Source organism: Coregonus clupeaformis, unplaced genomic scaffold, assembly GCF_020615455.1.
Source record: "Coregonus clupeaformis isolate EN_2021a unplaced genomic scaffold, ASM2061545v1 scaf1435, whole genome shotgun sequence".
Lineage (NCBI taxonomy): Eukaryota > Metazoa > Chordata > Actinopteri > Salmoniformes > Salmonidae > Coregonus > Coregonus clupeaformis.
The window spans coordinates 121,348-138,079 of NW_025534889.1; the positions used below are offsets into that span (position 1 = coordinate 121,348).

The 16,732-nt window shown below is 44.5% G+C and overlaps 1 protein-coding gene across 4 annotated transcripts; it reads left to right on the forward strand.

The window, feature by feature from the left end:
• Positions 1-1,182: 1,182 nt before the first annotated feature.
• LOC121548705 (mitogen-activated protein kinase 12) lies at positions 1,183-6,592 on the forward strand. 4 transcript variants are annotated; one of them, XM_041860241.2, is made up of 12 exons: positions 1,184-1,500; positions 2,223-2,352; positions 3,089-3,147; positions 3,241-3,352; positions 3,902-3,931; positions 4,099-4,146; positions 4,471-4,585; positions 4,858-4,929; positions 5,183-5,262; positions 5,388-5,466; positions 5,640-5,813; positions 6,416-6,592. In XM_041860241.2, exons 1-12 carry the CDS (start codon positions 1,382-1,384, stop codon positions 6,541-6,543), a joined length of 1,146 nt encoding a protein of 381 aa, XP_041716175.2. In that variant the 5' UTR covers positions 1,184-1,381; the 3' UTR covers positions 6,544-6,592. The 4 variants fall into 4 exon arrangements, with proteins under 4 accessions (XP_041716182.2, XP_041716175.2, XP_041716195.2 ...); XM_041860252.2 differs by having other exon boundaries at positions 1,190-1,500; positions 6,385-6,592; XM_041860248.2 differs by lacking the exon at positions 3,902-3,931 and having other exon boundaries at positions 1,183-1,500.
• The last annotated feature ends 10,140 nt before the right edge of the window (positions 6,593-16,732 follow it).

The window sequence follows — 16,732 nt, forward strand, 5'->3', positions numbered from 1 at the left end:
GTAAACATTTGGTTACACATATTCAGACTAAATAAAATCAATCTATTCCCTCCCTGTCTTGTTAACATCATGAATAGGATGCGTGCATTAATCCAGTCTTGTTTTCTCCCAAAATAATTAAGTCTGTTAATTTTTATGCATAAATTAATTTATGTTTTCCAAGTATCACGCAGCAGCCTACAAGCAGGTCTGCAGCACTATGTCAGTGGTGAGAATCTGTCCTGGGCATAGCATGTTGTGGCATTATGAAAGACTTTACTCCAGAGTTACAGCCTACTCATTCCTCCTCCACATGGCCAAAGTTCCATCAATACTCCCAGCACACACACACAGTAGCTTTCCAGTGCTTTCTAGGTTCTATGTCTGAGTATACATGGCCTTTTGTGTGTGTGTTTGTATGTGTCAATTTGCCTTAAAGGTCCATTCATGCATGTTTCCAACAAACATGCCTGCAGACATTGAACTATGTCATAATCTCTCAGCCACAGAATGGATACAGTATTATGAGAGACCACCCTTCTGATCATCATGACGACGCATGTATCCTCTTCTTCCTCTTGTCATCAATAAAAACTAAATTCCTCACCAGTTCTCTTACTGTGTGTGTCATAGACATATAATAATTGTGTATGTATGTGTGTTTGTGTGTGTGTGTGTGTGTATCCTACATGTACATTTTTACTTCTGAGCCTGCATAGAAACAGCAACAACACTATCAGCAAAGCAGAAAGGAAGTGTGACCAAGGGAGGCCAGGAAAACAGTCAAATAACTTTCATCCCTATCTTTAGGCTAGGCTAGCTCTCTTTGCTATCTCATGGCAACAGACAGCCTTTTGGCAACATTCCTTGTGACTTGATGTAAGACAATAAAGAACCAGGGCGGCAGGTAGCCTAGTTGTTAAGATTGTAGCTGGTTCGAATCCCCGAGTCGACTAGGTGAAAACTCTACCGATGTGCCCTTGAGCAAGGCGCTTAACCTTCATCTGGATAAGAGCATCTGCTAAATTACTTAAATTAAAATAAATAAAAAAATGGCTGGACACAGACACACCCATCAATAGCACAGGGCGACTCTCGTGTTGACCTTTTTATGACAAAAGCCAGAGAGGTCAGGCGATGGTGTGTTCACCAGTGATACCATTGAGGTATAAAAAACGACTGAGACCAGTGAGACCAGCCACTGGTTAGAGTTGTTTAGTCGTATCACTGGAGACCACTCTAGCAACCGAACGCATTGCGCATTTGCCGAGTGCCAGAGAGTGTGTAGGTGGTGGTGGCTACATGAGAGCGAGAGAACGAAGTGTCTCATGCACAACAACGGGTTATTATCCATGAATTAAGAGTTAGCTGGGGATACATTGACCCTCATATTGATTTTGATATGTCGGTCCGCACGCGGATAGGATTTTACGGTCAGGAGGTAAACAAAACGGCATGGGAGGTTCCAGAGCGATACCGCGAGCTAAAGCAGGTTGGGACTGGCGCCTATGGGACAGTATGGTGAGTTGGGACAGAATGGGTAGGCTACTCTTCGTAAGTGTCGAATTTGGAGTTAACAATAGCCTATTTGAAGGCGATACGAACCAAGCCACAAGAAGACGTGACTCCTTCCCAAAATATGCATCGCGTTTTTTTGAGGAACTGTTCATCTCGTGCATTCTTCATGTGGTTATTATCAAAAGGAAGTTTTTGTGCAGTGAAGTGCTGGATTGTGTCCGAATTAAGTCATCAACAAACATCGGTGCTATTTGATGAATAGTGAAGACATAACTTTTACATTATGCGGTTTCTGTTTCATTCCTAAACATAGCTTACACGGCAGGGACTTTTTAGGCTTTGTTTAGACGGGAAAAGCATAACAAAGAACACCCCATTGTCCTCATTGTTTGTTGGATTTTAGTGAGCAGAAGATGTAGAATGAAGTGCATCGGCCTTCCTAGGCTACATCTGTTCAGGGTCTTCGGATCTGTGCGCAATGCTACAATGTTTCTTGGGATATGCCTACCAAATGATTCTACTTGAATTCCAGAAATACCCTACTCATTGAAGTAGGCCTAACCACTTGATAACAAAACATGATATTTGGATGTAAATGATTGTAAATAATTAATCAAGCATCAATAATAAAAAAAAAGAGTTGGGTCCTTCTTCAGTAGGACCTACCACCAATGATCAACATTGCTAAAGTGTTTTCTTCCCTGTACCTACATGTCTTGCTGCAGCTCCGCCCAGGACCGCAGGACTGGGGTGAGGGTGGCCATCAAGAAGCTCCACAGACCCTTCCAGTCAAAGCTCTTCGCCAAGAGGGCCTACAGAGAGCTCCGGCTTCTCAAGCACATGAAGCACGAAAATGTGAGGGCCTTTCCTGAAATACACACCTCATGATTAATGCACATAAACAGAAAAGGTGTCTGTTTCACACCACTAATTAGGCCTAGTCTAAAAATGAAAGGGTACAACTCTACAGTACTGCATTTAAAACACACTTTTATCGATAGCACCAACTGTTTAAATCCTTATGGCCTAGGCTGCAGTGACAGTTAATTTTTTGCACACAGTGAGACAAACACCGCTGTTCCTTACGATTTGCAATTAGTCAGTAGCAGAGTAGTCAGAAAGATCACACTGGTAATATTCACATCACAACCCATAATACTGCACAGAAACACATAATATCAAGATTATAGAGATGTTCATTTGAGGCAGGCACAGGTTCTGAGTCTTGATTTGAGAAGGTGAATCAGGCATTTTAAACATGTACATGTTGTAGGTCTCCTGGGCCAGGGTTGAACTTGGTGACCACTGCTTTAAGAGGTCTACTGGGAGTAGGTAGAGTTTAATAGAGGTACACAAGGAACGTCTGTGAAGGAAACCAATCCATGTTGTGTAAAAATAGCCTCATAGCAACATCTACTGTAGTCAGTGGCTCACACTAGAAAGACAGAGACACACCCCATATCACAATTGTGTGTGACTTCAAGTGGGAATCATTTCCTGATACTGTAATTGAGCTACATGATGCAAACATTTTCTTTCCAGTTAAGCTATTCTATTTATTTTCTGTTATTCTTTGATTGTCTTGGATTAGGTGATTGGATTGCTGGATGTGTTCACTTCTGAGATCTCATTGGACAGGTTTCATGACTTGTAAGTACCTCTTTGTCCCTCCCTGTTCATATATTGAATTGTATTTAACTGAATGTTTTTATTCACAATGAAGTATTCTCCTGTCATTCTCAGTTACCTGGTAATGCCATTCATGGGTACTGACCTGGGGAAACTGATGAAGATGGAGAGATTGTCACAGGACAGGGTGCAATTCCTGGTCTATCAAATGCTGAAAGGACTCAAGGTTAGAGTTGCATACATTTTAATTTATTTTATTTAACTAGGCAAGTCAGTTAAGAACAAATTCATATTTACAATGACGGCCTACCCCGGCCAAACCCAGACGACGCTGGGCCAATTGTGCACCGCCCTATGGGACTCCCAATCACGGCCGGATTGTGATACAGCCTGGAATCGAACGCCTCTAGCAATGAGATGCAGACCGCTGCCCCACTCGGGAACTGAAAGAGATCATGAAGATCACCGTTGCATACATTTTCACTGTTGCATACACCCACTGCAGACTTTGTTTTACAAAGCTACAAAGCCAAGATGCAAGTCACGTGGGCACTAAAACATACACATGCACTCACAAGAACAATATATACAATTCTAAGCAGTTTAAAATATTTTCCAAAAAATATATACTTTCAACTGCTCATTTTATCTCCAACATTCAAATATGAAACAAAATAAAGACAGTTTATACAGAAGGTTAAAATGTTTCACAGAATACACTCTTTTTCAAATTTTATGACTTTCCCTTTTCCTGGTCTTTCTTGTCTCCCCACAGTATATCCACTCTGCAGGGATCATCCACAGGGTGCGTAACCTCTGACCTTTCAACTATGTGCATTGGGGGTGGGGCCCTTGCTCTTTTTCACGCCCACTACTATTCAAACCCTGTTTTCCATATCAGAAGCTCTTTGTGTGTGTGCGTGTGTGTTTGCATCAGTCTGGCAGAATGATAATTTTTCTACATACCAACAGGATCTCAAACCTGGAAATTTGTCTGTCAACGAAGACTGTGAGCTGAAGGTACTACATATACATAATACTACCAGACCTGTGATGAGCACTGTGCTCTCCCTGTTCAGTCTCACTGTCCCTCGATTTAACTGAAATACACTTGATTGCAGTGGAGGCTGCTGAGGAGAGGACGGCTCATACGAAGGGCTGGAACGGAGCAAATGGAATGGCATCAAACACCTGGAAACCATGTATTTGATACTATTCCAATATTCCGCTCCAGCCATTACCACGAGCCCTTCCTCAGCAATTAAGGTGACGCCAACCTCCTGTGCTTTATTGTCATGAAAGGGACAATCCAATGTAGCCAAAGTAATTATCTCTCTATCTCAGATCCTTGACTTCGGGCTGGCTCGGCAGACGGACACAGAGATGACGGGGTACGTCGTCACTCGCTGGTACAGAGCCCCCGAGGTAATCCTCAATTGGATGCACTATACCCAGACTGGTGAGTCTCTCTCATACATTCATTCATGGCTGCCTTCTTTGTCCACAAGATGGCAGTACTTGCTAATGTCAACAAACAGTGTTATCGCTATGATTAGTCATGCTATTGTAAAGAGAAAAATATCCTACAGTATGAGGTCCTGTGGAGATCTATCTCTTTGTACAATTTGTGTACAATATCTTTGTAACTTTGTTAAACAACTGGTTTGGTAGAAACGTGGTACTGAAAGACAATGCAATCCTATGTATGTTTTTGTCCTCCTCTATCGTCAGTGGATATCTGGTCGGTGGGCTGCATCATGGCAGAGATGCTGCTGGGGAAGCCGCTGTTCAAAGGAAATGACCGTATCCTTTTTCACTGTTTACTACTCTCCGTCTTCACCCCACACACCTACTGCACAGAGAGACACTCTTTGTACTAATAATGATCCTGTCAGGCAAATCAGCGGGTGCATTAGGCATAATTATATGTTATCGACCAGTCAAAGACTAGTTCTATAAGCTTATTATGGCTAAGAATATATTTAGTATGAGCAGCATGTGAATGTGACTTCCTGTACCACATGAGCTATGACCCTTGACCCCTGGGTGAGCACAGACCTGGACCAACTGAAAGAGATCATGAAGATCACTGGTACACCCACTGCAGACTTTGTGACGAAGCTACAAAGCCAAGATGTAAGTCATGTGGGCACTCAAAATACATTCAGATAGTACACATTCAAAGCTAGCATAGCCTACTAGTGCACATGCAAACAGAATACCACATACACTCCCATGTAAATCTGCTCCTCTTCTAACAGGCCAAAAACTACATACGGAGCCTTCCCAAAGTACCGAAGAAAGATTTGCACTTTCTTTTTTCCAAAGCTAGCTCAGACGGTGAGCAGACATTCAATACTATGATGTGAAGACACAGTTAGTTGAATTTGACAGTCTATTACTAAAGGATCAAAAACAGTGGTTTATAAACAGCAACTGTTTCTAACTATTGTTAGGAGTGTTTTTCTGGCCATAACACCACTAAAGACACTGTATACCTCTGTGTGTGGCAGCGGTGTGTGTGCTGGAGCGCATGCTGTTGCTGGACCCTGAGCGGAGGGTGAGTGCCTCGGAAGCGCTGGCCATGCCCTTCTTCAGTGAGTTCAGAGAACCAGAGGAGGAGACTGAGGCCCAGCCCTACGATCACTCCATGGACAACACAGACCTGCCCCTGGAACAGTGGAAACGTGAGAGATGGATGGAGGGGGAGGGCGGAGGAAGAGATGGGGGGAGGGAGGGGAGTGGGAAGAGATACAGGCAGGGGAAAAAAGGGGAGAGATGGAGGATTGGCTGACAGGTGTTCTAGCGGTTAAGAGCGTTGGGCCAGTTACCTGAAAGGTCGCTAGTTTGAATCCCCAAGCCAGCAAGGTGGAAAATTATGCCGTTCTGCCCTTGTGCAAGGCATTTAACCCCCAACAACAACTGCTCCCCGGGCGCCGATGACGTGGACGTCGATTAAGGCAGACCCCTGAACCGCTCTGATTAAGAGGAGTTGGGATAAATGCGGAAAACGCATTTCGGTTGAATGCATTCAGTTGTGCAACTGACTAGGTATCCCCTTTCCCTAGGAAGAGGGTTTAAGGAAAAGCATTCCTTTGATCATTCCACATGATAAAGGGAGAGGAAGAAGACAAGGAAGAGATGAGGGAGATGGATGGGTGATAACACATTCAGCTTGAGAGAAAGAAAGAGGAAGAAAAAGTTATAGAGTCTACAGAGTAACTAATTAGTCATTTCTTGTGATAATATATTCTACAGGTCACACATTCACAGAGATTCTGTCCTTCAGGCCTGCAGCAACAGAGACCAAGGACCCCAAAGAGACATCACTCTGAGAGTACACACAAAATACCTGTCAATTATTATTATAAGGCATTGTTGTACAGATGTAATGCGAATGCAATGTACAGAATGTAGTTTATTGATTATAAATTGATTTTCTGTCAAATAAACATTTTCAAAGATATTGTCAGTCTAATTGTGGAACTACTGTAACAGCCAACCAATGAGCCCCTGAGAAAGAAATTCTTACTTGCTTCCCCGCAAACCATGAGAATGACTGTAAACTGAGGGTTTAGAGGGATAGTTAATCAAAATGTCATCAACTGTTCATCAAAAACGAAAACCCTTTCTTTGTGAGATGATGTTGCAAACTATACTGAACAAAAATATAAAGCAACATATAAAGTGTTGGTCCCATGTTTCATGAGCTGAAGTAAAAGATCCCAGAAATGTTCCATATTCACAAAAAGCTTATTTCTCTCAAATTGTGTGCGCACATTTTTTTACATCCCTGTTAGTGAGCATTTCTCCATCCATATGACAGGTGTGGCACATCAAGAAGCTGATTAAACAGCATGATCATAACACAAGTGCACCTTGTGCTGGGGACTCCTCCAACGTCGTTTTGGAGAATTTAGCATTACGTCCAACCGGCCTCACAACCATGTAACCACGCCAGCCCAGGACCAAATCTGGCTTCTTCACCTGCCAGATAGTCTGAGTCCAGCCACTAGGACAGCTGATGAAATTGAAGATTATTTCTGTCTGTAATAAAGCCCATTTGTGTGGAAAAACGAATTATGATTGGCTGGGCCTATGCCCTCCCAAGCCCACCCATGGCTGCACCCCCGGCCAATCATGTGAAATCCATAGATTAGGGCCTAATGAATTTATTTCAATTGACTTATCTCCTTATATGAACTGTAACTCAGTAAAATCGTTGAACTTGTTGCATGTTGCGTTTATATGTTTGTTCAGTATAACATTAATTGACTGCAATATGTTTAGCCTGCAATACACCTGCTCAAACACTGAGATTACCCACGTACTTGTGTCTGTCTATAAATGGAGCATCAACCTTGCTGATTTTAGTTTGGGCCCTTCACAAGCCTCTGAGAAGCCATGAAGAGAGCCAACGTCTTTATTCTGCTTTTTGCTGGTGTTTTGGTCAACGGAAAAGGTATGCTTTATGTCATGTGTGAGGTTGATGTTGAGGATTAAAGCCTGAGCATATGTGTAGTAGAGTAACTCAAAATGTGGACTTAATATTTGTCACGCCCTGACCTTGAGAGCCCTGTTTTTCTCTAGTTGGTTTGGTCAGGGTGTGAATTCTAGATGTTCTATTTCTATGTTGGCCGGGTGCGGTACCCAATCAGAGGCAGCTGTCTATCGTTGTCTCTGATTGGGGCTCATACTTAGGCAGCCATTTTGCCTACCTTAGGTGTGGGATCTTGTTTCGGGTTTTGGCTTGTGTAGCCTGTTGAACCTCACGGTCGTTTGTATTTTGTTGTTTTGATCTGTATTCAGTTAATAAAGGAATATGTACGCATACCACGCTGCACCTTGGTCTGATCCGTCTATTAACGAGCGTACCAATATTTTACCAAAAAGTAATGTGTGAGGTCAAATCTTTTTAGAAAAGGAGGTGCTGATTACTATGGTAATCAATTCCGTTTTTATTGTACCCTTGTTTGTGTGTTGCAGACCTCAGCTGGCAGAACAGCTATGACCAGCCGTTAGATTTTAATTGCCCCTCAGGGCAATCCATCTCTCGCATAGTGAGGTGATTCCTTACAACCAATCTTCTGCAAAACCTCATCTTTTTACATCTGAATTCTTCGCTGACTCACAAGCGCAGATTTCCAAATCAAAGTGTGCTTTTTACTGCTGCAGTGCTGAGTTAACCCTAATTCAAACTCTAGCAAGCTGTTGCATATCAGAGTTGCTGTTGATTCAGAGTTGTAATTTTCCATTTTGTGAAATTAAACTCTGGTTATCTCTGTATTTTGGATGTAGTTAATTGCAATTGAATTCTGGTCTAAATTTGCTGGGCAACAATAAACATTCAAACTGCATACATGTTTGTTTTCGTATAAATTCAACTATTAATTTGTGCATTGTAATGTATTTATCAAATTTTAGTGAGCATCACAACAAACATGAAGACCATCTGTGGGACTTTGGGTGCAAAACGATTAGTTACCGGAGTGTAACTCCAGTTCTATGAGTGGAGCGGAGCCCCATAGGGGAGCTCTGCTCCTAGTGGTTTACCCTCTGCCCTAAGGCAGCAACAGCCTGAAGCAAAATTATGCACACACCTGCAGCCAATGGGAGCACAGGTGTCCCTATAAGAGGGGACACATCCCCTCAATCAGCCTCCCGAGACATTATCTTCAGCGAGACTAGAGAGGGTCGGCAGGGCCTTAAGTCCTATGGGGCTCCGCTCCACTCATAGAACTGGAGTTACACTCCGGTAACTAATCGTTCTATATCGTGGAGCTCCGCCCCATAGGGGAGCTCTGCTCCTAGTGGTTTAAGGCGGAGCGTAGCGCTCCAAAATGTACTCCCTGCCGAGCCTAACACTTCCCATTAGAAAATGAAAAGGTCAAGCCTAGCAATGGCCGCAACCAATTCCCGCAGTACTGCAACTAAAAACCCCTCCGGGCGTCACAATATACCGCGTCATCGGTTAAAGACCCGCCCCACCTAGTTCAATGGCAATGCCAATAACTAGTGTGCAGATCACCAGAATAGAAGCTACACTAATCTGTACTAGCAGATAGATGTGCCTCAATATCCTGTGAAAACACTACCGACCACTAATGGAATGACACCAAGTGTCCCTCTACATTATGTGCACAGTAGACCACCTCACTCACTCAATGGAATCCCAGAGATTAGTAGGCAGGAACAAAATATAAGTAATACTAAACTGAACAATCAGATAGATGACCTCACATTCTGTCAATCCATTACATGTCTCTACTATACTGACCCTGTCAGTCAAAAGACATGCCACAAGATATGCTTTCCATCCAAAGCGGACCTGATAGAAACCTGTGTCCATCATCCTGCTTTTCTCTCTTCTAGCTCAAGATTCCCCTTCAGCTATGCTGAGTACAATCGAGCCATAGAGATAGAAAGCCTATCTATCAAAAAACATGTTTTCCTAACCAAAGCGGACCTGATGGGAACCTGCCCATAGTCCTGCTTTATCCTCTCTTCCTGGCTCAAAATCTCCTTTCAGCTTTGCTGAGTACAGACCGAGCCAAAGAGTTAGAAAACATATCTGTCCAGAATATGTCTTCCTAACCAAAGCGGACCTGATGAACACCAATGTCCACAGTCCTGCTTTTCTCCTCTCTTTCTTGCTCAAGATCTCCTTTCAGCCACACTGAGTACAGATCGAGTCAAAGAGTTAGAAGGCATATCTAATAGATAGAAAACAGAATATGTCTTCCTAACCAAAGCGGACCTGATGGACACCCATGTCCACAGTCCTGCTTTTTCCCTCTCTTTCTTGCTCAAGATCTCCCTTCAGCCACGCTGAGTACAGATCGAGCCAAAGAGTTAGAAGACATATCTAATAGATAGAAACAGATAAATGGAGACGGTGTCGACCATGACGCTGCTCTACAAATATCCTCTACCCCTGTTCCTCTAAAGAGGGCAGGCTGACATTTTATACAATAAAATGAAGTAGGTTGAATCTAGCAGTTCTGATCTTCTGATTGGTCCTGATGAGTTGGGCGAGGTCACCTCCAGGCTAGTGTCACTGTTGCATTGGCTCTGAGTCGGGTTCTCTGTCTTCAGATGTTCAGCCTAAGAGAAGGGGATGTTTGTGTGTGTGTGTGTGTGTGTGTATGTGTGTGTGTGTGTGTGTGTGTGTATGTGTGTGTGTGTGTGTGTGTGTGTGTGTATGTGTGTGTGTGTGTGTGTGTGTGTGTGTGTGTGTGTGTGTATGTGTGTGTATTGTGTGTGTGTGTGTGTGTGTGTGTATGTGTGTGTGTGTGTGTGGGGGTGTGTGTGTGTGTGTCCTCAGAGCAAGAACTTCGTGAGTTGGAAGAACTGAGAGACCTATGGCGTGGGTGTTGTCCTTAGCCACCTGCTGATAAGGCTGACAAGATAGAAGTCTTTTGTGCATTGTATTGAATACAAAGGCCCAACACAAAATGGGTCATGCACAAGATTTTAGTCAGACCAAGCTATAACATTATATATTTACTACGACAAATCCCTCTCTTCACGTCTCCCCAGAGACGTGACCAAGTAACAGTAAAGAAGGAAAACTTAAGACGTGACACAAGCTAACAGTGTAATTGGCAAAATAGGGAAAACTTTATCAGAAGATAAAGTTTTGATTCCCCCTCTTCACGTCTCACAAGAGACGTGACATAAAGCTTAAATGCTGCAATTTGGCAAAAATAGGGAAAACTTTATCAGAAGATAAAGTTTTAATTCCCCCCTCTTCACGTCTCACAAGAGACGTGACACAAGCTTAATAGTGCAATTGGCAAAATAGGGAAAACTTTATCAGAAGATAAAGTTTTACATTCCCCCTCTTCACGCCTCACAAGAGACGTGACAAAAAGCTTAAATGCTGCAATTGGCAAAATAGGGAAAACTTTATCAGAAGATAAAGTTTTACATTCCCCCTCTTCACGTCTCACAAGAGACGTGACAAAAGCTTAAATGCTACAATTGGCAAAATAGGGAAAACTTTATCAGAAGATAAAGTTTTACATTCCCCCTCTTCACGTCTCACAAGAGACGTGACAAAAAGCTTAAATGCTATTCATCATCCAGATATCCTTGGTCAGCATCGTCAATAGCAAGCAAAGGAAACATCTGACCGTTATCTGCAGGATGCGGATCAATAGCGGTGGTTATAATCCTGGTTGTCAGCGTCCGTATGCATGGAATGCAACAGCATCCACAAAGCACTAGAATTGCAGCAAAAACAGAGATGGATACAAGTATAGAAGAAACTAGCGTTTTATATTTACCAAACGCATCCATCCAAGAGTCCCACATTGAAGTATCCACCCCTGAGTGGCTCTTCATTTTGCCATTAAGAGTTCGAACCCTTCCAGGGCGACAGTCAAGCTGCCATCTGTGGCTGTATTGTTGGGAATAAAGGTACAACATTGTTCACCAAACATAGCACATACTCCTCCTTTTTCAGCCAGGAGCATGTCGACAGCAATACGATTTTGGAAAGCCATGAGAGAGGTCGCAGCCAACTGGCCATGTACCGCCTCAAAACCTTGTTGTGTCCAATTGCCTAATTTTGAACATTAAAATGGACATAATTGATTCTGTCAACATTTTTATTAATCGTGCACCACCAGCAAAATGAAGATTCAAAACCTGCGGCTACTTGGTCAATCAATTTATACTCATCTGGTACCCCCCTAGGGACCCCAATTGCATCAATGTAGGTTGGGTCCCCACGAGTAGGGCCCACAGCGCGCCTGGTCCTGGTAGGAATTAAGTCAGACACATGGGTCACCAGCTCCTGAACACCTGTTGGATACACAGAAATTGGTAGCAAAAAGAGAGACTAGTGCACAGGTGCCTGTGGCATTTCCAGGCAGTCCATCAAACAGACGAACGCCTCCACACCACCACCAGACATCAGCCCTGGAAACAGGTTTAAACTCAGCATTAGGCGTATAGATAAACCGACACCATCCAACAGGTACCATACCCAACAATGGTAGACCTTTCGTGAGATTAACACAGGTAAAGTTAGCTCTAGCCACCTGATAGGAAAAAATTGGTTTCTTAGTTACTTTAGTAACCAAGGGATGAATTACGTCCCATAGTGTACAATTGGCGGAAGGGTTGTCATGTTTCATGACAGACAGGAAGCATTCTGGCGTAATGGCGGCAGGGATAATGCGAAGCAATGGCCGTGCCCCCATACAAACCACACAACTCTGATGAGTCACCCTTGCCGCTTCCTCAGTCAACAAGAGCCAGTTGTTAGAAAGGCCGGAGACACCTGTAGCGGTCAAGATTGCATCATCCAAAGTAGGTGGAGTGGTAACCATGGTAATTGGTCCCCATCTACCTCTACCTGTGGGTTTCACAATGTTTTTTCTATCGTCCTTAATTGTAGAAGTGGAAGGGTCGGGTGTTGATACAAAACAAACAATCAAGTTCCATTTAAAATAGTAAATATAAAATGGAGCCCTATTTCGACTATATGGACCGGTGTCCATATATGGAGCCAATATGAAATATTGGCAGCCCTCCCTCTGGCCTGGTGGGATAATTAACTTCAGGCCATTTTGTTCTTTGGCCAATGTAAGTCCCTTTCGCCATAATAAGACGTTCCGTCCTGTTGAATAACTTGACCAATCAGGACCTGTCTCGGCGACTAGGTTTTTCCAGGACCATTTATCCAAACCCCCAATGTCATGTACCAATGATATTGGACTTGCCATAACTTCCTGTTTTCATTCTGCCCAGTACTTTCCAACATTCCCCAAGGGACGGTGACAGTGGTGGTAGTATTTATAGGGATACATAGGGTGGTACTTCTAATTTGGTTGGTAGTACAGTTTTGGTCGCTATTTAAAACATGTCGTTTTCGTAAGGTATGGGTGTTTGTTCTGACGGTGGCGTGAGATGTGATATTATTAGGACTAGTGATATTAGTATGTGGATGTGCTGGTTGCTGTATTAGCCATGTGAAAGTTCCCATGGAAACTCCAGTGACTATAATGAAAATAACAAACAAGGGACCAGAGATACCCAGTCTCTCCCAGGGAGGTCTATGTCTCCTCCCAGGGCGAAGCCCTCCAGTCTCTGTTAATGAGAGTCTCCTCCACATTCTCACAGACTAGGAGCCTCTGTATTTGGTGCCGAATTTAGGGCGCTCAAGTCAGCCCTGACCTCAGTCAAAGTTCTGGAAGGAGTTGGTGCTGGTGTGCAATGTGTAAGGTGGTGCCAAGGTGCGCCCAATTTACCTTTGACCTGGACTGAGTGTGAAGTAACCTCCTTCACTTCGTACGGTCCAGTCCACCTGGGTTCTTGCCACTTTCTCTTGTGGACCTTAACCCTCACCCAGTCACCAACTTTTACCTTCAGCGGCGCCGGATCTCCCGTCAGCTCCCCCTCTTGGACCTTGTGAATCTGTTTGGAGAGAGCTGCAGAGAGTTCCGTTAGTTTTCTCACATATTCAGACATTACAATTTGTTGTACATCAAGGGCGGGCATATGACCTCCCTCCTTGGTGGACCAGGCATGACTCTACCAGTCATAATCTCATGTGGAGAGAGATGGGTGCCTGCTCCTGGAGAGGCTCTCATGGCCATCAACGCCAGGGGGCAGAGCTTCAACCCACGTCAACTTTGAACCTGCACATACCTTGGCTATCTTAGCCTTCAAAGTTTGATTGGCACGTTCCACGAGGCCCTGAGATTGCGGCCGGTACACAGACCCAAACTTGTGCACAATGCCGAACCTCTCCTCCACCTGTCTCAGGTGTTGGTTACTGAAATGGGACCCGTTGTCGGATCGGATTTGTCTTGGAACCCCATACCTTGGTATGAGTTCAGTCTGCAGCCACTTAATGACCGACCTGGCATCCTCACGTGCTGTTGGTATTGCCTCAACCCATTTGGAGAATCGATCTACCATTACCAATAAGTACCTTTTCCCATTAGTTACATTATCAGCCCCCATGTCAGTGTAATCTATGCTAATGTCCTGAAAACATGCATTAGGTACTGGGTATGAACCCATGGGTGTTTGGAAAGGTTTCTTTGGGTTGTGGCTGCCACAAATGCTGCACTCATCACAAAACAAGTCTGTCATGTCCTTAATGTGTGGGTGCCACCAAATATGGGAAACCTTCTGTAAAGTTTTGAGTTTCCCTTCATGGGTGGGGCCCATGAGCCTCACGTATCAGCTCGGGACAGAGATTAGCTGGGGCCACCAACCTGCCGTCATGGCATCTCCAAAGTTCATCAGGGTCCTTTGGTGGCTCCATTCTGTCCCCCATACCGAGTGCTCATACGGGCCCGCTGTGAATTGTAGTTCCTTTATGTGTTGGTCTGTGAGTTCTGTTCTAGCTGGTTGAGTCTGCAGCACCATCTGTCTTGGAGTGTAGCCCCCAGCTTTCTTGGCTGCTTTGTCAGCTGCGTCATTTCCCTCGCTGACTTTGTTCTTGAGTTGCTGATGTCCTTTGCACTTCATGATGGCCACCTGCTCAGGTAGTGAGACTGCTTTTATCAGTCTCTCCATTTGTGCCTTGTGTTTGATCGGAAGGTTTCCTGTTGTGGTGAAGTTACGTCTGACCCATTGTGGTCCATCTGTATGGACTGCTCCATGAGCATATGCTGAGTCAGTGTAGATGTTCACAGTCTTTCCTTCAGCCTTTTCCAGGGCTTGAGTCAAACCAATGATCTCGGCTAGTTGGTCTGAGGCAGGTTGTGGGATGATGTCTGATTCCAGGGTCACGTGTGACCCGTCTGGAAGCTGCTGTACCACTGCATATGCTGCTATGTTCCCTTCTTCTCCTCTATAGCAGCATCCATCGGTGTACAACCATAGATCAGGATTGGTAAGGGGTTCGTTTCCCAAGTCTGGTCGCAGTTTCAGTTCCTGTGCCGCCCTCTCTTCGCAGGAGTGTGCCAACCCTTCTTCTGCATTGAGTGCGTCTGCCATGTTTTTGTCGGTGTTGACAAAAGTAATGTGTGATTGGGTGCATTTATTCTGGATTTTGTTCTTTCTTTCAGCGCTGAACGTGAATTCCTTGCTCATCAGATATGCTGCAACCCCATGGTGCGTATGGATTTCCAATTTGTGGCACATTACCAGGTGGGCGGTTTTTTTCAATAGCTTTTGCCACTGCAGCCACGTACCTGGAACATGTTGTCTGACCTGCTTCAATATGGTCCAACTTAGAGGAATGATACATCAGTACTCTTCTCTCCCCCTCTTGTTTCTGAAAAAAGGATGGAAGAAGTGAACCCCTCCTTTTCAGAAACATCAAGATGAAATTTGTTTTTGTAGTCGGGTGCTGTCAGAGCTGCTGCCACCGAGAGATCGGGTTTTTAGGAGAGCAAATGCTGTTGATGCTTCAGGTGTCCAGGTAAGTGAGGAGTGTAAGTTTCTTGGTCCTGCTTCTCTCACTATTTCTCTCAGTGGTTCAGTCCTGGATGTGTAGTCAGGGATGTGGGTACGGCTGTACCCTGTCAACCCCAGGAAGGACAACATGCCTGACACTGTGATGGGACGTGGATGATGGAGTATGGAATCTCGGTGGGATTTCGAGAGACCAGCACCTTCTCCTGAGATTTCTCTGCCAAGGAAAAGGACAGTTCTGCGACAGGACTGGACTTTGCTCATTTTGACCTTGTAGCCTTTGACAGCCAAGAAGTCAAGTAGGGTTTTTGTCATTTGTAGACAGAGATCAGATGTGGGAGCCCCCAGCAAAAGGTCATCTACATATTGGATGAGTATCACTCCTTCAGGGATTTTCAATTCGGCCAGGTGTGTCTTTAGGATATGATTGAAGATTCCGGAGAACACCTGTAACCCTGTGGAAGAACCGAATACGTATACTGTTGATGTTCATATGTGAAGGCAAAGAGAGGCTGTGAAGCCTCATCCAGTGGAATGCTGAAGAAGGCATTAGCCAGATCCACAACGGTGAAGTATTGGTGTTTTGGTGAGAGATTACTCAGTGTAATGTGAGGGTCAGGGACAGGTAGGTCAATGGGTGCAGTGACGTCGTTCACTGCTCGGAAGTCTTGTACCATCCGGTATGTTTCGCCTCCTGTTTTCAAGACTGGTAAGATTGGTGTGTTCCATGGAGACACAGTGCGATATATGACACGAGCTCCCAACAACCCATCTATGGTTGGTTTGATCCCCATGGTCTGTTCAGGTTTCAGACGGTACTGTGTTCGGTAGATAGGAATTTGATCAGGGTTGAGTAAGGTGATGGTGACTGGTGCCACCTGTAGTTGTCCAACATCAAATGGGGTGTGTGTCCATATGCCTTCATCAACGGTGGAAAGCAGTGCTTGTGATGAGGGGTGGTCTGTGTAAGGTTTACCATGGTGTCTTGGGAGAGTCAAACGTTCAGGAAGGCAATGTTCCTCTGTGTCAACTGTCATAAACCTCCACATGTTCTCAGTGGTGGCTTTGGTTATTCCTGGAGTTTGGGTGGGTTCCCACTGGAGTTTGGATGCTCTTCTGATCATAGGCCCAAGGCTCCTTGCCTCAAAACCGTGTCCAACTGCCAGTGTAACATGGGGGAGCAGATTCTTCGCCCAGTAGGTACCAGGATTTCAAATGGGAAGGT

Coding starts and splice junctions, on each gene's coding strand:
- LOC121548705 (XM_041860241.2), top strand. CDS start 1,382: ATGTCGGTCCGCACGCGGATAGGATTTTACGGTCAGGAGGTAAACAAA. Junction 5,263..5,387: donor CGAAGCTACAAAGCCAAGAT/GTAAGTCATGTG, acceptor CTCTTCTAACAG/GCCAAAAACTACATACGGAG. Junction 5,467..5,639: donor TTCCAAAGCTAGCTCAGACG/GTGAGCAGACAT, acceptor TGTGTGTGGCAG/CGGTGTGTGTGCTGGAGCGC.